General features: G+C 43.9%; 1 protein-coding gene across 1 annotated transcript in view; it reads left to right on the top strand.

The window, feature by feature from the left end:
• DNAI1 (dynein axonemal intermediate chain 1) overlaps window positions 1-17,935 on the top strand; it is a 155,927-nt gene that overhangs the window by 38,855 nt on the left and 99,137 nt on the right. The window contains exon 12 of the mRNA XM_075411270.1: window positions 1,178-1,221. Coding sequence (XP_075267385.1) covers window positions 1,178-1,221 — 44 coding nt within the window. The remainder of the gene's footprint in view (window positions 1-1,177; window positions 1,222-17,935) is intronic.

Genomic DNA, 17,935 nt, shown 5'->3' with positions numbered 1-17,935 from the left:
ACAGAGCAGGACTGGTCTGTCCTTTCAAGCCATTGCAGTAATTATACTTTAATAGAATATAAAGGATGCAGTTCTGTGAGAATTACAAAATAACAGTAAAATGACATATGAAATTGGGAGAAAGACATCTTTTATAGGTAGTTTGTGCTGCTGTTATTCTTGTCTCCAGGAAATGGTAAAAGAAAAATGGCCTTGAAATTGGAGAATGACCTCAAATTGCCTTATGTAATAAGCTTTTCTAATTTAATTGTTATTCTGACATTGTAAGTGATGACACTGCATTTAGTGGATAGAGCGAGAGCATTAGGATACCTCGGTATTTGCCTAAGTGAAAAAGGAGAGGAGAAATGAAAAGAGAAATGGTTTATTTTATCGTTTCAGAATAGCAAGCCAGAGAAAACACTCATTAGATAATTTTCACATACATTCATTTCATAGAATTGTTAACCACTGGTTGTGCTCTGTGAGCTCAAGGACAGCAACAGTACTAACCTTTATCCCATGTAAACCCTGAAGTAAATGTCCACACACAGTGGATATTGTAAGGAAGGCAGATGTTTTTCAAGTAAAGAGACCTCAGAAAACATAGTAGATGGCTAATTGCTCATAGTCAGTAAGCCTCAGTAAGTATGCTGTTCACCAGCTGGGTCAGAAGGGAATTTTCCTTGCTCGTCGATGGGAATGATCATGAATTCATGAACTGATAGCTGTCTCTTGAAGCATCCCCTCATTATTTAATAACAGGTAGGGAAAGTAAGTTTGTTGGGTATTCTTCTGTTGTGGCTTAGAAACTCCTTTGTTCTTGCCCCTGAAAGATGGAAATCGACACATTCCTGCCTTTTTCCTTTCCTCAAAGACCTCATTTTTAAAAATAAACTTTCCATGATTATGAAATGGATAAGAAGTTCCAGAGATTGACATAATGTCTGTCTGTGTCCTTTTTATCCTTTTCTTCTACTGCTGTGGTCTTCTGATGTTCTATTTTCTTATGCATCTTAAATCTGAAAGAATTACTCATGCACAGACTTCTGTAGCCCATGTGTTCAAAGGGTCAAGCCCTCGGACTGTATACAGTCCAGTGAGAATGGACTCTGATATTATGGTGAAACACTGTGCATTTCTGTACAACTGTATGCTTAATAATAAATGCAATCTTACATGTTTTTTCTCATTACAGGAATCCAAAGTACAAGGACCTATTTGCAGTGGGGTATGGCTCTTGTAAGTAACAAATGCAAAAGGATCACTGAGAGATTTACAATAATAAACAGGTGCACTGAGATCAAATCATATAATACTCTGGGGTGTGGATTACATGTCATAGCAAGGACTCACCTGATTCAAAGCTCTAAACTGAGATTTAACTCAAGATAGGGATTCCATGACAAAAGCATTCAGAAATGCATAGGCATAGGCAGCATTAGCCAGGGCTTTTGGCTTATGACAGTGCTGAGTCTCCCTTTGGTCAAGGACTTGCCTCTAGAAGCACCACTTAATCATTTTTATCTTACTTGATGGGCACTGATTTCTCTGTTCCTGCCCTTCTAATTGCTAAAAGACCAGATATGTTGTGTTTTGCCAGAAGCTAATCATGAGAGACTTCTCTAAGTGTAAACTCGTTGCTTGCTTGTTAGGAAACACCTTACAGGGGTGCCTCAAAGGATAACCTCTCCATTAGGGCACATCAGGCCTGGTTGTTGTGAAAAGGCACTTTGCCTGCTGTACTGTCTGAGATTGGACATGGGATAATTTTGAGTAGCACTGAACATAAGGTTCAGGGGTTGCTGTGTTACTCCGTATTAATCTCTGTCCGTTATTATTGCTCTCACTTTCAGGAAACGGAAAAGAATTCTAACAAATTGATGTTTTCTCACCTGTTTAGTTGTTTTGCTGTATGCATTACATCTATCTGCTGAGTTTATATTTTTATTTTTTATTACAACATGGAAATACATATCAACAGCCTTGCATTTCCTCCTGTTCCATGTCTTTTGTTGCTTACAGACACACTGGCAGCTGTATTCTAAATTCTTGCCTTCACATCTCCCCCTTTACTGCTGTGTAGATGGGATGGTAATGCCACTGTGAATAAACATTCTCTCTTCGGTAATTTCACTCTCTTCTACTTTCTAGCTCTACCTGAAGTGCTGACTATCATGAATAGCTTCTTAGGCAGGGGGCAGCATTCTGGTAGTTCCCACTCACGACCACTGCTTCCCAAAGAAATTGTCAAAGGGAGGAGACCAGTTTGAGACAAGTTTTCCTGGGGTCTTTCTCCTAGAGGTAGTGCTGGCTCCTCAACATTATCTTCTCTGGAGACTACTCAACAAATTTTTCAGATCCCCTGAGAGTGCCTCTGGGACTTGGCATCTGCTCCTTGCAAAGATGTCCCTCCAGATCTTACCATTAACTCCGACACAAAGCAGAGAGAGGCTGAGAAAAGAACAGTACCACAAAGGACGCAGAGCCTTCTCCTTGCTGCGAGAAGAAGACAGACTGCAGAACAGTCAGACTGCAGTACAGTCCTGCTTCTCTGCGTGTTACCATTTTATTTAAGTAAAAGCTGACTCTTCTGTAGGCACTAATAATTGTCCTTCTGGCTTGAAATAAAGATCAGTCATGGTGCTACAGTTAACCAGTGGTTGAGAATTGCAGATAGCATGATAGGCACTAAAATTTTTTACCCTAAATACCTCAGCCCTAGGAATTATTTGTGGAGGACAGAGAGTGGAGGAGCCTAAGAGAGAGCCTTACCAGTAGCTACATCTTTGCCCACCAGACATTTCACTTCAGCTATATGTGCTTGCAAATTACAGGTGGACATTTGTTCTAGTGTTCTTTGGGCTGAGGGTTAGAATCTGATGTGAATTTCCTGCACTGCCAAGGCAAGTTGTTTGGTATTTATTTTAAGGGAACACCTTTTTCTGAATGAGCACTGAGGGCTCTCATCTGTGATAAAACGACTAAAAAAATTCTTTGTTGAGGAATACAGTGCATGTGGGATAAAAATCTGAGCACTGGGCTTCAAGGAGATTGTTGTTATTCAGGAGAGTGATCTTGAAGTCATTCAAGTACGTGTTTCTTTTCAAACACTTGGTAATGCTCAGCAGTAGTCAAAAAGGCAAAACAAAAACTGATGGGAATGACTATGAAAGAAAAAGAAAACAAGACTTCTGGATACACTGGAACCAAAATAGAAAACTACATATTAAGCAGCAGTAGGAACAATGATAGAAAACTAGAAAGAGAACAAAACAATTTGTGATAAACTGACATGTTGATTACTGTGTGCAGTTCTGGATGTGAACTCTGAAGAGGTATGCGTTATGCTGTGGAAGGATTAAACAAGGTCCAGGAAAGGATGAACAGAAATATGTATAAAGACTTTTGTATTAGAGAGCATAAACAGACCAGGACTCTTGTAGCAGACAAGGGGGAGGGACTTGGTGTGGTTCTGTAGAATCCTGAGTGGCATGGAGAATGTCAAAGGAGGTCAAATGTTTATTATTGCCAATAACACAAGAATGAGGGAGACCTTATGAAAGTATGGAGTAGCAGGACTAAGACAAATTTAAAACAGAATAATATCATACATAATGAAACTGTAGAACTTTACTTCCTTCCTTTGTGATCTGGAGGACAGATAGACGTGGATTCAAAAGAGGTTAGATAAATTAATGGAGGCCCAATTTGCTGTTGGCAGGACAAACCATATGATTCAGTAAGTTCATAACTGTGAGTTGCTGGAAGCTCTGAGTATGTACCAGGAGACAGACCTATATTTGCTGACATTCGTACAATATTGAAGCAGTTGCTACTCAGTATCTTGGAAATAAGATTCTTGGCTACAGGGACCTTTGGTGTTGTTCCAAATAGTCATACTTATGTGTTTCTCCATGCTCTGACAATGAAACCCGATGGGTTGTCTTCATTTATACTAGTAAGTATTGCGTTCTGCTTGCAATATTGCAACATTTCATTCTCCTCTTAAAATGATGTTTTTTCTCTTGAAGTTCACTCCAGTCTGAGCCCTGAAAACGTTCCTGTTAGTTTGCCAAGAAGCCTAACAATCTCTTTAATTCAGCAGGCAGCAGCTATTCGAAAGAGCAGATTAGGATCAGCCTTTGCAAAAGAACGCATGGTGAGAAGTGCTAAGTGTATTCCTCACCTTGTACAGCACATCAAAATCTTGCTGTGCTCACAGACCCTGTGCTCAGAGTGTAGCAATGCGGCAGTGCCTTCCCAATGCCCTGTCATCCAGGCGCAAGAGGAGAGACACAAGCTCAAGGGTGGTAGCCTCCCTGCTTAGCCGGTTCAGACAGTTATTCTAACTTGTTAAACTAAGCAAGACCCTGATGTGCGCTTTCTGAATTGTGCAGAAGTATTTGTTGTTTGTGTTAGTTCTGCCAGGGTCCATTGTGGCAAGGGCAGTGCAAAGATGCAGAGGAAGGCAGCCCCTAAGTCAGTGGCTTGCCATCTAAGTGGGCAAGAGATCCAGAGGACTTCTTATCCCATTTTTGTAGCAGACACTGAGGGCATACTTCATCTCAGCCAGCTGTGGCCAGCTAACAGCTAGGAGCTGATTCTCTGCCCTACCTTCTCCTTTAGTCAGCAGTGAGAGATCAGCACATCCAGAGGCCATCCATCCTGTCGTAAGCCTGGAGCCCAGTAGTCCTTCCCATGGACAGCAGAGTGAGCCTAGGCAGCGCACCTAGCCTAGATGCCTGTCTCTTAGATGGCTAAAGTGAGGCAAGATGAGTCCTGGCCAGGGGAAATAACCCTGGAGTCACACAGGGGCTGTGGTAGAGCCAGGAACAGAATCCAGATCTTTGGGTCTGCAGTGGGCCTAATTACGTCACCAGTCCTTTGTTCAGCTTGCATTTGGGAGTACTGCCAAGGTACAAGTAACACATTTCTCCTACTGCCCAAAGTATACTTTTTGAAACAAAAGGCCCCTTGTTTACTGTGGGTCTATTTCACTCCAGCATGGCGAGTTTGTTACAAAGAGGGCCCTAGCCTCTCCCTTCCTTTTGTATCCCATTTCTGGAGCTTTCACCAGTGATTTATTTGGATGGGGTTTCTGATGCTAATGGCGTTTCTTTGGCATGAGACAGTCACTTCTGAACAAGGAAATATTGTTATTGTAATTTGCAATTCAGGATCTATGCTGCTTGGCTGGAAATAATCTTTATTCCCATCAGGAGGAGCTGTCTTTCTGGTTTTGTTTTTGCATAAATGAGATTGCTGGTTCTCTGGCTACGCTGGCAGCCTGCAGTTCAGGGTTCGAGGAGTCTGTGATGCGTGTTAGGCTTGTGTTCTGCCTTGCTGATGGGAGCACCACAAACGCAAGCTCAGGTCTTAGCAATCACCTCAGTTCATGTTCCAGAAGCAAGTGTGCCTCTGACAGCCTTCAGAGATGGCTTTGTCTGTGCAGTTCCCTCTGTCAGCACTTGAGGTGAGTAGGGAAAAACAGAATCTGTATGGCCAATGTATTTTATCCTACTGTTTCTCTGCACTCAGTGACAGTCACAAGCATGGGTGAGGAGTATGGACTCACACTGAAAACACTGGCAGTCTGCGGTATCTGGCAAAGGTTCACAGTTCTTCACAGTGCTGGGTCTGAAAAGGGGACTGCATCCAAAATAAGAGTTGTTATGATTCTGTGACTGAGCTAAGTTGGTGTAAAATCTGGGCCAGAGCTTTCACAGGCATGAGTTGGTATTTAGTAGATGTCTTGAGGCTCTCTGGTGCAAAGGAGTCATGGTTGAACACTGAGACCACAGGCCAGCTCTTATTGCACTCTTCTACAATGTAGTGTCAGGTAAACAGACTGGGTGTATTTACTGGACAGTGTTGTGTTTTCCCATTTCTCAAGTGCACTGCCAGTGAACATGGATATTCTTTTATTTACTGCCCTCCACTGAGGCTGATGGATGGTCATTGCAATGAAGATATTCCCAAATGGGACATGCTCAGGGTGTTACAGAGGGAACAGGGAGAAAAGAAAATGAGCCTAGTGACTGTAACAGCAAGCTGCTGCACCTTTCTCCTCACCTCTGTGCTTCACTGCTCTGCTGGAGGTCTCATCTGTCAGCAGTTCTGCCACTCTTCAAGTCAATTGAATCTATTCATCCTCAGTACTCTACAAGGGTGCAGTAAAACAGTGAAGTACAGCTCAAGGAGCTAGCTCCTCAGTAACGCTGAGAAATGTTCTCTCCAGGAAGGGCAGTGTGGACAAGATAGCAAGATGAATGATAAATAAGATTGGCAGGGTCAAGGAACATGCTTCTCCTACCTTGCAGGCAGCTTCTTGGACAGGATCTGATTCTGCATAGACAACTGAAAGGAGGATTTATTATTACACGCCATAACGGGTGATGAGTATTTGCAGAATCAAGCATTTAAATTAGAGATTAAAATAAATAAAATGGCTGGTAACAAAACTAGCACACTTCTAGAGGCTAAAAGTCATCCTGCAGGGACTGAGAGAGTATGTTTGGAGTTATGCCATTTTCCTCTCCCTCTTTTTGTGCAAGAAGTCTGGGCCCCATCTGTCTAGAACGCAAACAGTGGAAAAAATAATTAGTAGAGAATTACCAATCCACTGTTCACTCCAAAGATTTAATGAAAGTGAAGATCAGCTCTATATTACACTCCACTTAGGATCCTACACAACCTGTTCCAAGCCCCAAAGACTTCTGCTAGGCCAAATACTTTGTTTTCTAGCAAAATATTTCTCTGCCAAATATGAATTTGAGAGGAGTGAGTAAGGAATCATGGAGTCATAGAACAGTTTGGGTTAGAAAGGACCTTACAGATCATCTCATTCCAACCCCCCTGCCATGGGCAGGGACACCATCCACTAGACCCCATTGCTCAAAGCCCCATCCTGCCTGACCTTGAACACTGCCAGGGAGGGAGCAGCAACAGCTTCTCTGGGCAGCCTGTGCCAGGGCCTCACCACTCTCACAGGAAAGAATTTCTTCCTATTATCTAATCTAAATCTACCCTCTTTCAGTTTAAAATCATTACCTCTCATCCTATCAGTAGACTCTATGATAAAGAGTCCCTCCCCATGTTTCCTGTAGGCCCTCTTTAAGTACTGGAAGGCTGCTGTAAGGCCTTTTCTTCTTCAGACTGAACAACCCCAACTCTCTCAGCCTGTCATCATATGGGAGGTGCTCCTGTCCCCTGATCATCTGCGTGGCTCTCCTCTGGAACTGCTCGAGCAAGTCCATATCGTTCTTATGCTGAGGACTCCAGAGCTGAACGCAGTACTCCAGGTGGGGTCTCACTAGAGCAGAGTAGAGGGGCAGAATCCCCTCCCTCAACCAGCTGGCCACAGTTCTTTTGATGCAGACCAGGATACATTTCACTTTCTGCACAGCGAGCGCACGTTGCTGGCTCATATTCAGTTTTTCATCCACCAATACCTGCAAGACCTTCTCCACAGGGCTGCATTCAATCCATTCATCGCCCAGCCTGTATCCGTGTTTAGGATTGCCCCAACCCATGTGCAAGACCTTGCATTTGGCCTTGTTGAACTTCATGAGGTTTGCACGTGCCCAACTCTCTAGCCAGTCATGGTCCCTCTGGATGGCATCACTTCCATCTAAAGTATCAACTGCACTACTCAGCTTGATGTCCTACACAAACTTGCTGGGGGTGCCCTCTATCCCACTGTCCATATCCCCAAGAAATAAATTAAATAATACTGATCTCATTACAGACACTTGAAGGACATCGCTCTTCATTAGTCTCCACCTGAGCATCGAGTAGTTGACCGCAACAGGGAGTGCAACCATGTCCCAGTTTCAGCTGGGATAGAGTTAATTTTCCTCCCAGTAGCTGCTATATTTGGGATTTAGCACAAGAAGAATGTTGATACTATTTTCAGTTGTTGCTGTGAAATCAAGGACTTCTTCCAGTTTCCCATATTCAGTTCAAGAGCAGGTGTGCAGGAGCTGGGAGGGAGCACAGCCAGGCAGATCACCAAGCTGACAACGGAAATATTCCACACCGTAGACATCATACTCAGTTTATGAATGGGGGTTGGCCAGGGGGCAGGAATCTGCTTTTCTCTTTTCCATGAGTATGAATCTGCTTTTGGCTGGGAGTTCGAACTTTTCCAGGAGTTTGGTCTTTTTTGGGAATTTTGTGAAATTTATGACATTCACAGTTTTTCAGGTTCCGCGATAGCTGCTTGGGGACTGGCTGCAAATGGGTCATCAGGTGGTGAGAAAAATTGTATTGTGTATAGTTTGTTTTGCGTAGTCATTATTATCATTGTTATTATCATTATTAGTATTTACTTTATTGCCTCATTAAAGTGTCTTTATCTCAATCCACGAGTTTTACCTTCTGTCCATTTCTTCTCCCAGTCCTGCTGGGGGCGGGGAGGGGAGGAGTGAGCAAATGGCTGTTGGGTGCTTAGTTGCCAGCCGCCAGGTTAAACCATGACAGTCCTTTTTGGTGCCCAACGTGGAGCTTGAAGGGTTGAGATTAAAGCAAATCTGATCAGAGCATAGTAAGGGATTTATATCTATTAACAGTTGCAAGTCGTGATATTGATTCATCGTGCTCTCATTTTTGCTGTGCATGTCAAAGATTGATGTTGGCTTTTGCAAGTTGCTGTACTCTGCAATGACTAATGATGTTTTCTTTGTGAGATTTGTTATTAGAGCACTGACCTTGGCCTTAATCTGGTGTTTGTGCTTTGTGCTGAATCTATTACTGATATTTGGGTACCACCTGGTGGAGATAATTAGCAGTTATACTTTTTCTTCTGAGAGTTTTCAGAATGGCAATTTTGCTACCTTCCATGATGTTTCTTCCCCCATTGCAATAACTTTTCAGTATCTTGAACATCCTTGGGTAGTTAAGATACTGCAGAGCATGGTATTGAGTGGGTATATCACACCCCCTGTCATGCACCAGCCTCTGGGAAAATCAAATGATACAACAGGCTGTTAAAAACTACACTGAGAGCACTAGACAACTGCTCTAGTTTTTAACAGTCTGTTGTATGTATATTCCTTATCCACCAAGTGGTCTGCATGTCAAATCTACCTCTCTCCAGTTTAGAGACAATGATGTCATGTGGGACAATGTCAAATGCTTTGTACAAGTCCAGGTAGATGACGTCAGTTGCTCTTCCCTTATCCACCAATGCAGTAACCCTGTCATAGAAGGCCATGAAATTTGTAGAGGCACGACTTGCCCTTAGTGAAGCCATGTTAGCTGTCGCGAATCACTTCTCTGTTTTCCATGTGCCTCAGCAGTTTCCAGGAGGATCTGCACCATGATCTTGCCAGGCACAGAGGTGAGACTGACTGCCTGTAGTTCCCCAGGTCTTCCTTCTTCCCCTTTATAAAAATGAGGGTTATGTTTCCCCTTCTCCAGTCAGTAGGAACTTCACCAGACTGCCACAGCTTCTCAAATATGATGGAGAGTGGCTTAGCCTTAGCACTTCATCCACCAGTTCGCTTAGGACCCATGGATGCATCTCATCAGATCCCATGGACTTATGCGCCTTCAGGTTCCTTAGTTGGTCGTAAAAAATATCTTCTCCCATGGTGGGCAGTACTTTATTCTTCCAGTCCCTGACTTTGGATTCTGTGAATTGGGTGGCATGGCTTGAGCACTTGCCTGTGAAGACAAAGGTAAAAAAGTTTTTGAGTACCTTGGCCTTCTCCATGTTAGTTCTAGCCAGGTGTCCTGTTTCGCTCATCAAGGGGGCACAGTTTCTTTCATCTTCCTTTGTTGTCCTATGTACCTGAAGAAACTCATCTTGTTATTTATTATGTCCCTAGCTAAGTTCAGCTCCAGGTGTGCCTTGGCTTTCCTGATCCCCTCCCTGCACCCTCAGGCCATATCCCTGTAATCTCCCCAGGAAGTATACCCCTGCCTCCACTACCTATGCATTTTGGTTTTGTGTTTTAGTTTGGTGAAGAGGTCCTGACTTAGCCAAGATGGCCTCCTGCCTTCCCTGACGAACTTCTTGCGCATCAGGATTGAGAGATCTTGCACCCTAAGAAATATATCTTTAAATACCTCCCATCTCTCATTCACTCCTTTATCTCTGAGGGCGGTTTCCCAAGGGGATCACATGCACTAGTGCCCTAAACAGCCAAAAAGTTTGCCTTTCTGAGGTTGAGAGTCCTGATTCTACTCTTTACCTATCCTGTACCCCTCAAGATTGAGAATTCTACCAGGGAATGATCAGTGCAGCCCAGGTTACCTCCAGGCTTGACCTCTCCGATAAGTTCTTCCGCACTTGTGGAGAACAGGTCCAGCGGTGCCTCTCCTCTGGTTGGGCTCTCCATCACGTGTACGAGGAGGTTTCCTCAATACACTCCAGTCATTTCCTGGACTGCTTGCAGTTCACTGTGCCATTTTTCCAGCAGAATTCTCGGCGGTTGAAGTCCGCTGTCAATCAGGATCAGGGCCTGTGAGCCCTCCCCTGATAGGAGAGGACAAGGTACCCTGTATCCAGGTTCTTCCAAAGGAAGGAAATTTGTTATACACCCTGTACCCTGATGGTTTCCAAGAGTGGTTCTTACCTCATGATGCTGTAGCGAGACGTTGAGACATTAAAGTCTTGGCAATCTGGGTTAGGGCAGATACTTTCTGAGGCAGAGTGTAGGATCATGAGCATGTAAGCAAGACACTTGTGCCAGGCATCAGAAAGCGCTTACTGTATCACTGCAGAATTGTGCCCTGCCCTGCCACGTACCTTCTCTTCAGCTATGGACAGTCTGTTCATTAAGACAAACTTGGAGAAAATGGAAATCTGGGAGCTGGACTAAGTGTTAGGAAAACTTTCCTTCCTGATCCAAATAGATGAGCAATCAAAGCACTGAACTGTAAGCTGTGATCATTACTCTCTGAAGGCAAGCCTAGAAGTGTTCTGAGTGTGGGGAGGATGATCTTCTTGTTGGAGTCAAGAAAGAAAGTAATGGACAACAGGGCTGGATCCCATCCTACCTTCATGTGCTCGCTGGAGGATTTTTCTTAAAAGTGGGTCAAAGCGTATTTTTTAGAATGATGTTCAGTTTTCTTGTCAAAACTCCCATCTGATGATGAGTCCTTCACCTCTCTGCTGTAGTGTTCCAACTTTGCATTGGTCTGCCCCCTGGTAAATGGTATCTCATTTCAAGGTTGAATTTGTCTTACTTCAACTTTTAGCCCTTGAAGCTCATAATTCTCTTGGCAGTAAGCTTAAAAAGCCTTTTCAGCAAGTCCCTTCTCTGTAAGTGGTGTAAGTGCCCACATGCATTGGTGAAGACGCCTCTCATTTTTCTCTTCTTTAGGCTGAACTCATCAAGCCATACTCAAAATTTGTTTTCCATTTGCTGTGTTATTTGAGTGAACTTTCTTTAACCTTTCTCCAGTGTACCCACATTCTTCTTCAGTGCAAATGCCATAACCAGGCATACTCACCTAGTTTCTCAATTATGCATGCCACCCATTGTTGTGTCATCGTCAGGGTCTCTCAGCAAACATTCTGCATCATTATGTAGATCAAACCAAAAATATTAATCCGTGCTGGACTAAGAACTGATGCCTGGGAATCTGCCCTGGAAACCATCTCGGTTCATTTCTTTCTGTTTAGAGCTCTACTTTAGGCTCTGGCAGTGAACCAGTTTTTAATCCAGCTAGTATGTGCTCTGATAATTCTATGTCATATAAGTTTTAAAAGCAAATATTATGATGTACTTAACTGAATGCTGAGGAAATACACAGATATATTCTTTAGCACAGTTATTTCATCAGTCATCCTGACAAGAGGAATGGGAGCTTTGGCAAGACATTTACCCTCTCCATAAATCTGGGGATGTAAGTAATAGGTGAGATGATTCAGCAGGACTGGGGTCCTCACACTGAAAGAATCTGACTGCATACAGATAGAGTCTGATCGTTAATTCATGTTAACTACTGTTTTGGTTTGTCCTGGATAAATGCCAGGTGTGCACCAAAACCACTCTATCACTCCCCCTCCTCAACTGGACAGGGGAGAAGAAAGGCTCGAGGGTGGAGATAAGGACAGCGAGAGATCACTCACCAGTTACTGTCACGGACAAAACAGACTGAACTTGGGGAGAAAAGAGTGTTTAACTTGTCACCAGTCGAATCAGAGTAGGATAGTGAGAAATAAAACCAGATCTTTAAACACCTTCCCTCCACCCCTCCATTCTTCCCGGGCTCAGCTTCGATCCCGTTTCTCTCCCTCCTTCCCCCTCCCCAAGCGGTGCAGGGGGACGGGGAATGGGGGTTGTGGTCTGTTCATCACACGCTGTCTCTGCCGCTCCTTCCTCCTCAGGGGGAAGACTCCTCACACCCTGTCCCTGCTCCAGCGTGAGGTCCCTCTGATGGGAGAGAGTTCTCCACAAACTTCTCCAAAGTGAGTCCTTCCCACGGGCTGCAGCTCTTCATGAACTGCCCCAGGGTGGGTCCTTCCACGGGGTGCAGTCCTCCAGGAACAGTCTGCTCCAGCGTGGGTCACCCACGGGATCACAAGCCCTGCCAGCAAACCTGCTCCGACGTGGGCTCCTCTCTCCACGGGTCCGCAGGTCCTGCCAGGAGCCTGCTCCAGCACGGGCTCCCCACGGGGTCACTGCTTCCTTCGGACATCCCCCTGCTCCGGTGTGGGGTTCCTTCCACAGGCTACAGGTGGATATCTGCTCCACCATGGACGTCCATGGACTGCAGGGGGCAACTTGCCTCACCATGGTCTTCAACACGAGCTGCAAGGGAAGACTCTCTGCTACGGCATCTTGAGCACTTACTCCCCTCTCCTTTACTGACCTTAGTGTCTGCAGAGTTGTTTCTTTCACATCATCTCACTCCTCTCTCTTCACTGCAGTTTCTCCGCAGTTTGTTTTCTTCCCTTTCTTAAGTATGTTATCACAGAGGCGCTACCACCGTCGCTGCTTGGCTTGGCCTTGGCCAGCGGTGGGTCCATCTTAGAGCCAGCTGGCACTGGCTTTATCAGACATGGGGGAAGCTTCTGGCAGCTTCTCACAGAAGCCACCCCTATAGCCCCCCCGGCTACCAAAACCTTGCCATGCAAACCCATAACACTAGTTGTTAGAAGCTTTAAAGCTTTATCTGATCTTGAAATGTAGATAAACACTTCAAGTTTTGCGTGAGATCTCAGTCATATTGTGGAAGTAACAGTTTATGGAGCTCAGCTCTCTGAAATTCACAGGCAAGTTAGCAAGTCATAGAAAATAGAACTGAAAATTATTTCAAAAAGTTATTAGTCCATCTCCACAGAAGCTACTACTTGTTTTAAAACGTGGGTTTGAGGACTAATCTTAGTCCACTTAAAGAAGATTGCATGCAATGTAATTCCTGGAACCCAGGAGAGCAAAGTGCTACGGATGCTAGGCAGTCCTTGTGACAAGGACAGAAGTGTATGTTTGAGAAGGAGAACCCTAAAAGCCTGAAAATTCTGATTTAATGGTATAGGCTGTAGGCTTAAGGAGAGTTAGTGTTGCAAATTGTACCAGGTGTTTGTTTGTGCGTAATTTTCTCCTCTGCAGTGGTAGGCTTAAAGGTTGTGATGCAGCATGTGGAAGATGATAGTCTGGACTGGATTTACATAACAAGCTGCTATTAAATTTGGTATTTTGTGATGAAAGACTGAAGAGCTTTAAGTAAAAGCTCTAAGAGGATTGAATCCTGCCTAACAAATTCAGATCTCTGAACCAGCTCACAGGAAATCTTTTCCAGGTGGCTTTGGAGATGTTTATGTATTTAAATTATGTTCCCAAAACAGCCAGAGAAGGCTTCCGGGATTGGAGTTCCCCGCTAATCTTTCTCTAAGCTACATGAGTTTATTTTTATATTGAGAATAGAGACTAGAAAACCTTGTCAGAGAGAGAAAAATTATTTTAGATTGCTTAGATGAAATTCCTTTTCTTGTAGAAGACTATGTGCACATGCAATTCATGTGAGGGGACTGCGCTGGAGAGTGGGGGCTGGCAGCTCCCCAGTCACAGAACGGCTTGTGTGCTGGACCAGGTTCAGCAGCAAGTTTCAGCCTTTTGGGACCTCACAGTAAAGCTACTGAAGTTTTCTGAGTGCCATAGCACAAAAGACTGATATTCTTGTGGCCCACACGCCTCAAAAGAAGTTCGTATTGCAGTCTGGATTCAATTTGCTATTTGGCCTACATTTGCATAAAGCACTGTAACAGATTCCAGCTGTGTGAAAATGTCCTCATGTCTGTTCAGAGGCATGTGCCTAGCACTGATCTGAAGTTGATAAAATTAAATACGTCTTCAATGGAAGAAGACCCAGGAGGTTCACTCGGACGTTTTGGTAACAGGTTTGAGAACTGCATTGTGCCAACATGATGGCTAAGTGTTTCCTTTCAGTGAATGTATTGTTTATTGACGTTTTGGGTATTTGTACTGTAAGTTGAATGACTGTCACCTTTTGCAGATGCTGGTGATGCCACTTATGAATGGCAGTTGATATAATAGTTAGTGAGACCCAACTATCAGTGGTGAATTTATGTTGAGAAAAAAAAAACCCTTATCACAGATGTAAAACATAATGGTTGCTTAGTTGCCAGTGATTTTAGTTGATTGTATTTGTTATATCAGACAACCTGAAGCCTTGCCAAGTTATATGCAAAGTTGCTACTGTAGGGGATTATTACAATACAGAAAACAAGCATCAACAAAATAAGTACAAGGAAAAAATTAAAAAGGAATATGTAAGTCTTGTTTGTGAATTGTTGAAGAACATTTGTATGGACACTGGGTACACCCACAATCAAAATGGAAGACCCTGGAGGACATGGGCCTGCTCTGTATTAATTTAGGAGTGCTGTTTGTGCTATGTGACTTTTTAATAGCTGTAAGGATTTTTCTAGGACTACAATGTATTAATTAAAAGAGGCTGCTGGTGAAAAAAGTCAGGAAACAAAATGTAGTGATCAGATGCTTCTGAGGCAAGCATATCGAAAGTCATTAATAACTAAAATCATAGAATCAAAGAATGCTTTCGGTTGGAAGGGACCTTTAGATGTCATCTAGCCCATCCGCCCTGCAGTGAGCAGGGACATCTTCAACTAGACCAGGTTGCTCAGAGCCCCATCCAGCCTGGCCTTGAATGTCTCCAGGGATGGGGCATCGACCACGTCTTCTGGGCAACCTGTGCCAGTGTTTCACCACCTCATTGTAAACAATTTCTTCCTTATATCCAGTCTAAATCTACCCTCCCTTAGTTTAAAGCCATTACTCCTTGCCCTGTCGCAACAAGCCCTGCTGAAAATATTTTGCCCATCTTTCCTATAGGCCCCTTCAGGTACTGAAAGGCCACAATAAGGCTCCCCAGAGCCTTCTCTTCTCCCGGCTGAACAGCCCTGACTCAGCCTTTCTGCACAGGAGAGGTGTTCCAGCCCTCGGATCATTTTTGTGGCCTCCTCTGGCCCCGCTCCAGCAGGTCCATGTCTGTCCTGTGCTGAGGGTTCCAGAGCTGGACACAGGACTCCAGGTGGGCTCTCACCAGAGCAGAGCAGAGGGGCAGAATCCCCTCCCTCAACCTGCTGGCCACGCTGCTTTTGATGCAGCCCAGGATACGGTTGGCTTTCTGGGCTGCAAGTGCACATTGCCAGCTCATGTTCACCTTTTCATCCACCAGCACCCCCAAGTCCTTCTTGGCAGGACTGCTCTCAATCCCTTCATCTCCCACCCTGTATTCATAGCAGAGGTTGCCCCAGCCCAGATGCAGGACCCTGCACTTGGCCTTGTTGAACCTCATGAGGTTCACACAGGCCCACTTCTCAAGCCTGTCCAGGTCCCTCTGGAAGGCATCCCGTCCTTCTGGTGTGTCAACTGCACCGCTCATCTTGGTGTCATCTGCAAACTTGCTGAGGGTGCACTTAATCTTACTGTCCATGTCATTGATGAGGATGTTAAACAGCACAGGTCCCAGTACGGACCCCTGAGGGACACCACTTGTCACTGGCATCCATTTGGACATTGAACCATTGACCAGTCCCTCTGGCTGCGACCATCCAACTAATTCCTTAGCTAATTCCTTAGCCACAAAACAGTCCACTCATCAAGTCCGTATCTCTCCAATTTAGAGAGAAGGATGTTGTGAGGGACTGTGTTGAAGGCTTTACAGAAGTCCGGATAGATCACATCCATACCTCTTCCCTTGTCCACTGATCTAGTCATGCCATCATAGAAAGCCACTAAGTTGGTGAGGCAGGACTTGCCCTTGGTGAAGCCATGCTGGCAGTCTCAAATCTAATGCTAATCTATGTTTTCACCCATGAAGAAGAAATAAACAGAAAATAACTGCTGATAAAATGCTTTGATGAGACAAATATCTGGGAGAAAAGACATTTTTTACCATGAGGGTGGTGAAACACAGGAACAGGTTGCCCAGCGAGGTGATTGATGACCCACCCTTGGAAACATTCAAGGCCAGGTTGGACGGGGCTCTGAGCAACCTGGTCTAGTTGAAGATGCCCCTGCTCACTGCAGGGCGATTGGGCTAGATGACGTCTAAAGGTCCCTTCCAACCAAAAGCATTCTATGATTCTATGATTTTAGTTATTAATGACTTTTGATATGCTTGCCTCAGAGGCAAATGGAACAATCAGATCAAAGAGCAATTTAGATCCCTTTGTAGCTGAGTACAAGGCACCACTCTGCGTTATATTGTCCAAGCGTACATTCAAAGAAATTCAAGTATTGCAACCATGCAGGGTGGGAGCCCTATCCTGAGGAACAGTGGTTTAAAAAAAAGCTTGTCATGAAACCCCAATACTGCACTGCAGCAGAGATCCTTGGGTCAATGGGGGGGGGGTGTTGTGTTGCAAAGGAACTGAGAGGCCACAAGAGCCTTTTTTATTTAGTGCTGGAATGACCACCGTGGAAGGGCACACTCACTGCTGGTGACATGCCAAGGAGAAGGATGATAAACTAGGAAGGGTTCAAAAAAGAATGAAAGAATGATCTAAGAACAGGATGACTGACCTGGGAAACAAATTCAAGGAGTTCGGTTTGTTCAACTAGTCAAAGAAAAGCCTATTAGGTAGTTGGATTGCAGTCTGTTAACTCCCTATATTGGGAAAGCAGATCATGTAACAAAGGGATCTTTAATCTGCCAGACAAATGATGTAACAAGATCAAAGAAAAGCTGGAGTTACATGAATTCAGGCCAGACAAAGTGTGGCTTTTTAACAGCAGATGGGTAATTGAGAACAATTAATTCTGGCACATGGTAAATTCCCAGCCTCTGGAGATTTTAAAATGTAGAAATCTTAAATATGTGATATTTGTCTCTAAGTTTTGGTCTGTCACAGCCACGATTTTTTCATTTAAAAGGAGTTACATGTAGAAAAATCTTATGGTCTTCAGATCTTATAGTGTTAAGGAGCCTAATTTATTCACTCTTCTAACATTTTTAGAGGCTGTTCTGTGTACTGTCTCGTGTTGGAGGCTTTAAAGTTCATTCCCGAAATACCTGTATCCTCCTCCATGGTCTGATGGTCTTTGAAAAACCTCCCTAGTGGAATCTGTGTTAGAAATGTAAGGCATCATATATCCAGTTTATTTAGATAATTAATTGTGGTCAATTAAATGTAAATTACAACACTTTAAAGTCTGTTTTCCAGACACCAGATATTTCTTACCACACATACAGGCTCTGGGAGTGTAACACTGACAGTACCTATTATACTGTCAACTCTGTTAGTAAATATAACCTAATAAGTATAATACATTAAGTGAATCATATGAAAGATTAATTTCATTTGATGACTTAATTACTGATTTGTAATTTAAATTCTGCAAGCTTTGCCTAATTTTTCCTTGTCTTGTCTTTTAATTAATTTAATTTAAAATCAACTCATAACATCATCCTTTGCTGGATCATTTTGTTAAGCATGAAATCGTAAAGAGCC

Source organism: Opisthocomus hoazin, chromosome Z (assembly GCF_030867145.1).
Source record: "Opisthocomus hoazin isolate bOpiHoa1 chromosome Z, bOpiHoa1.hap1, whole genome shotgun sequence".
NCBI lineage: Eukaryota > Metazoa > Chordata > Aves > Opisthocomiformes > Opisthocomidae > Opisthocomus > Opisthocomus hoazin.
This window is presented reverse-complemented; position numbering and strand designations above follow the sequence as displayed.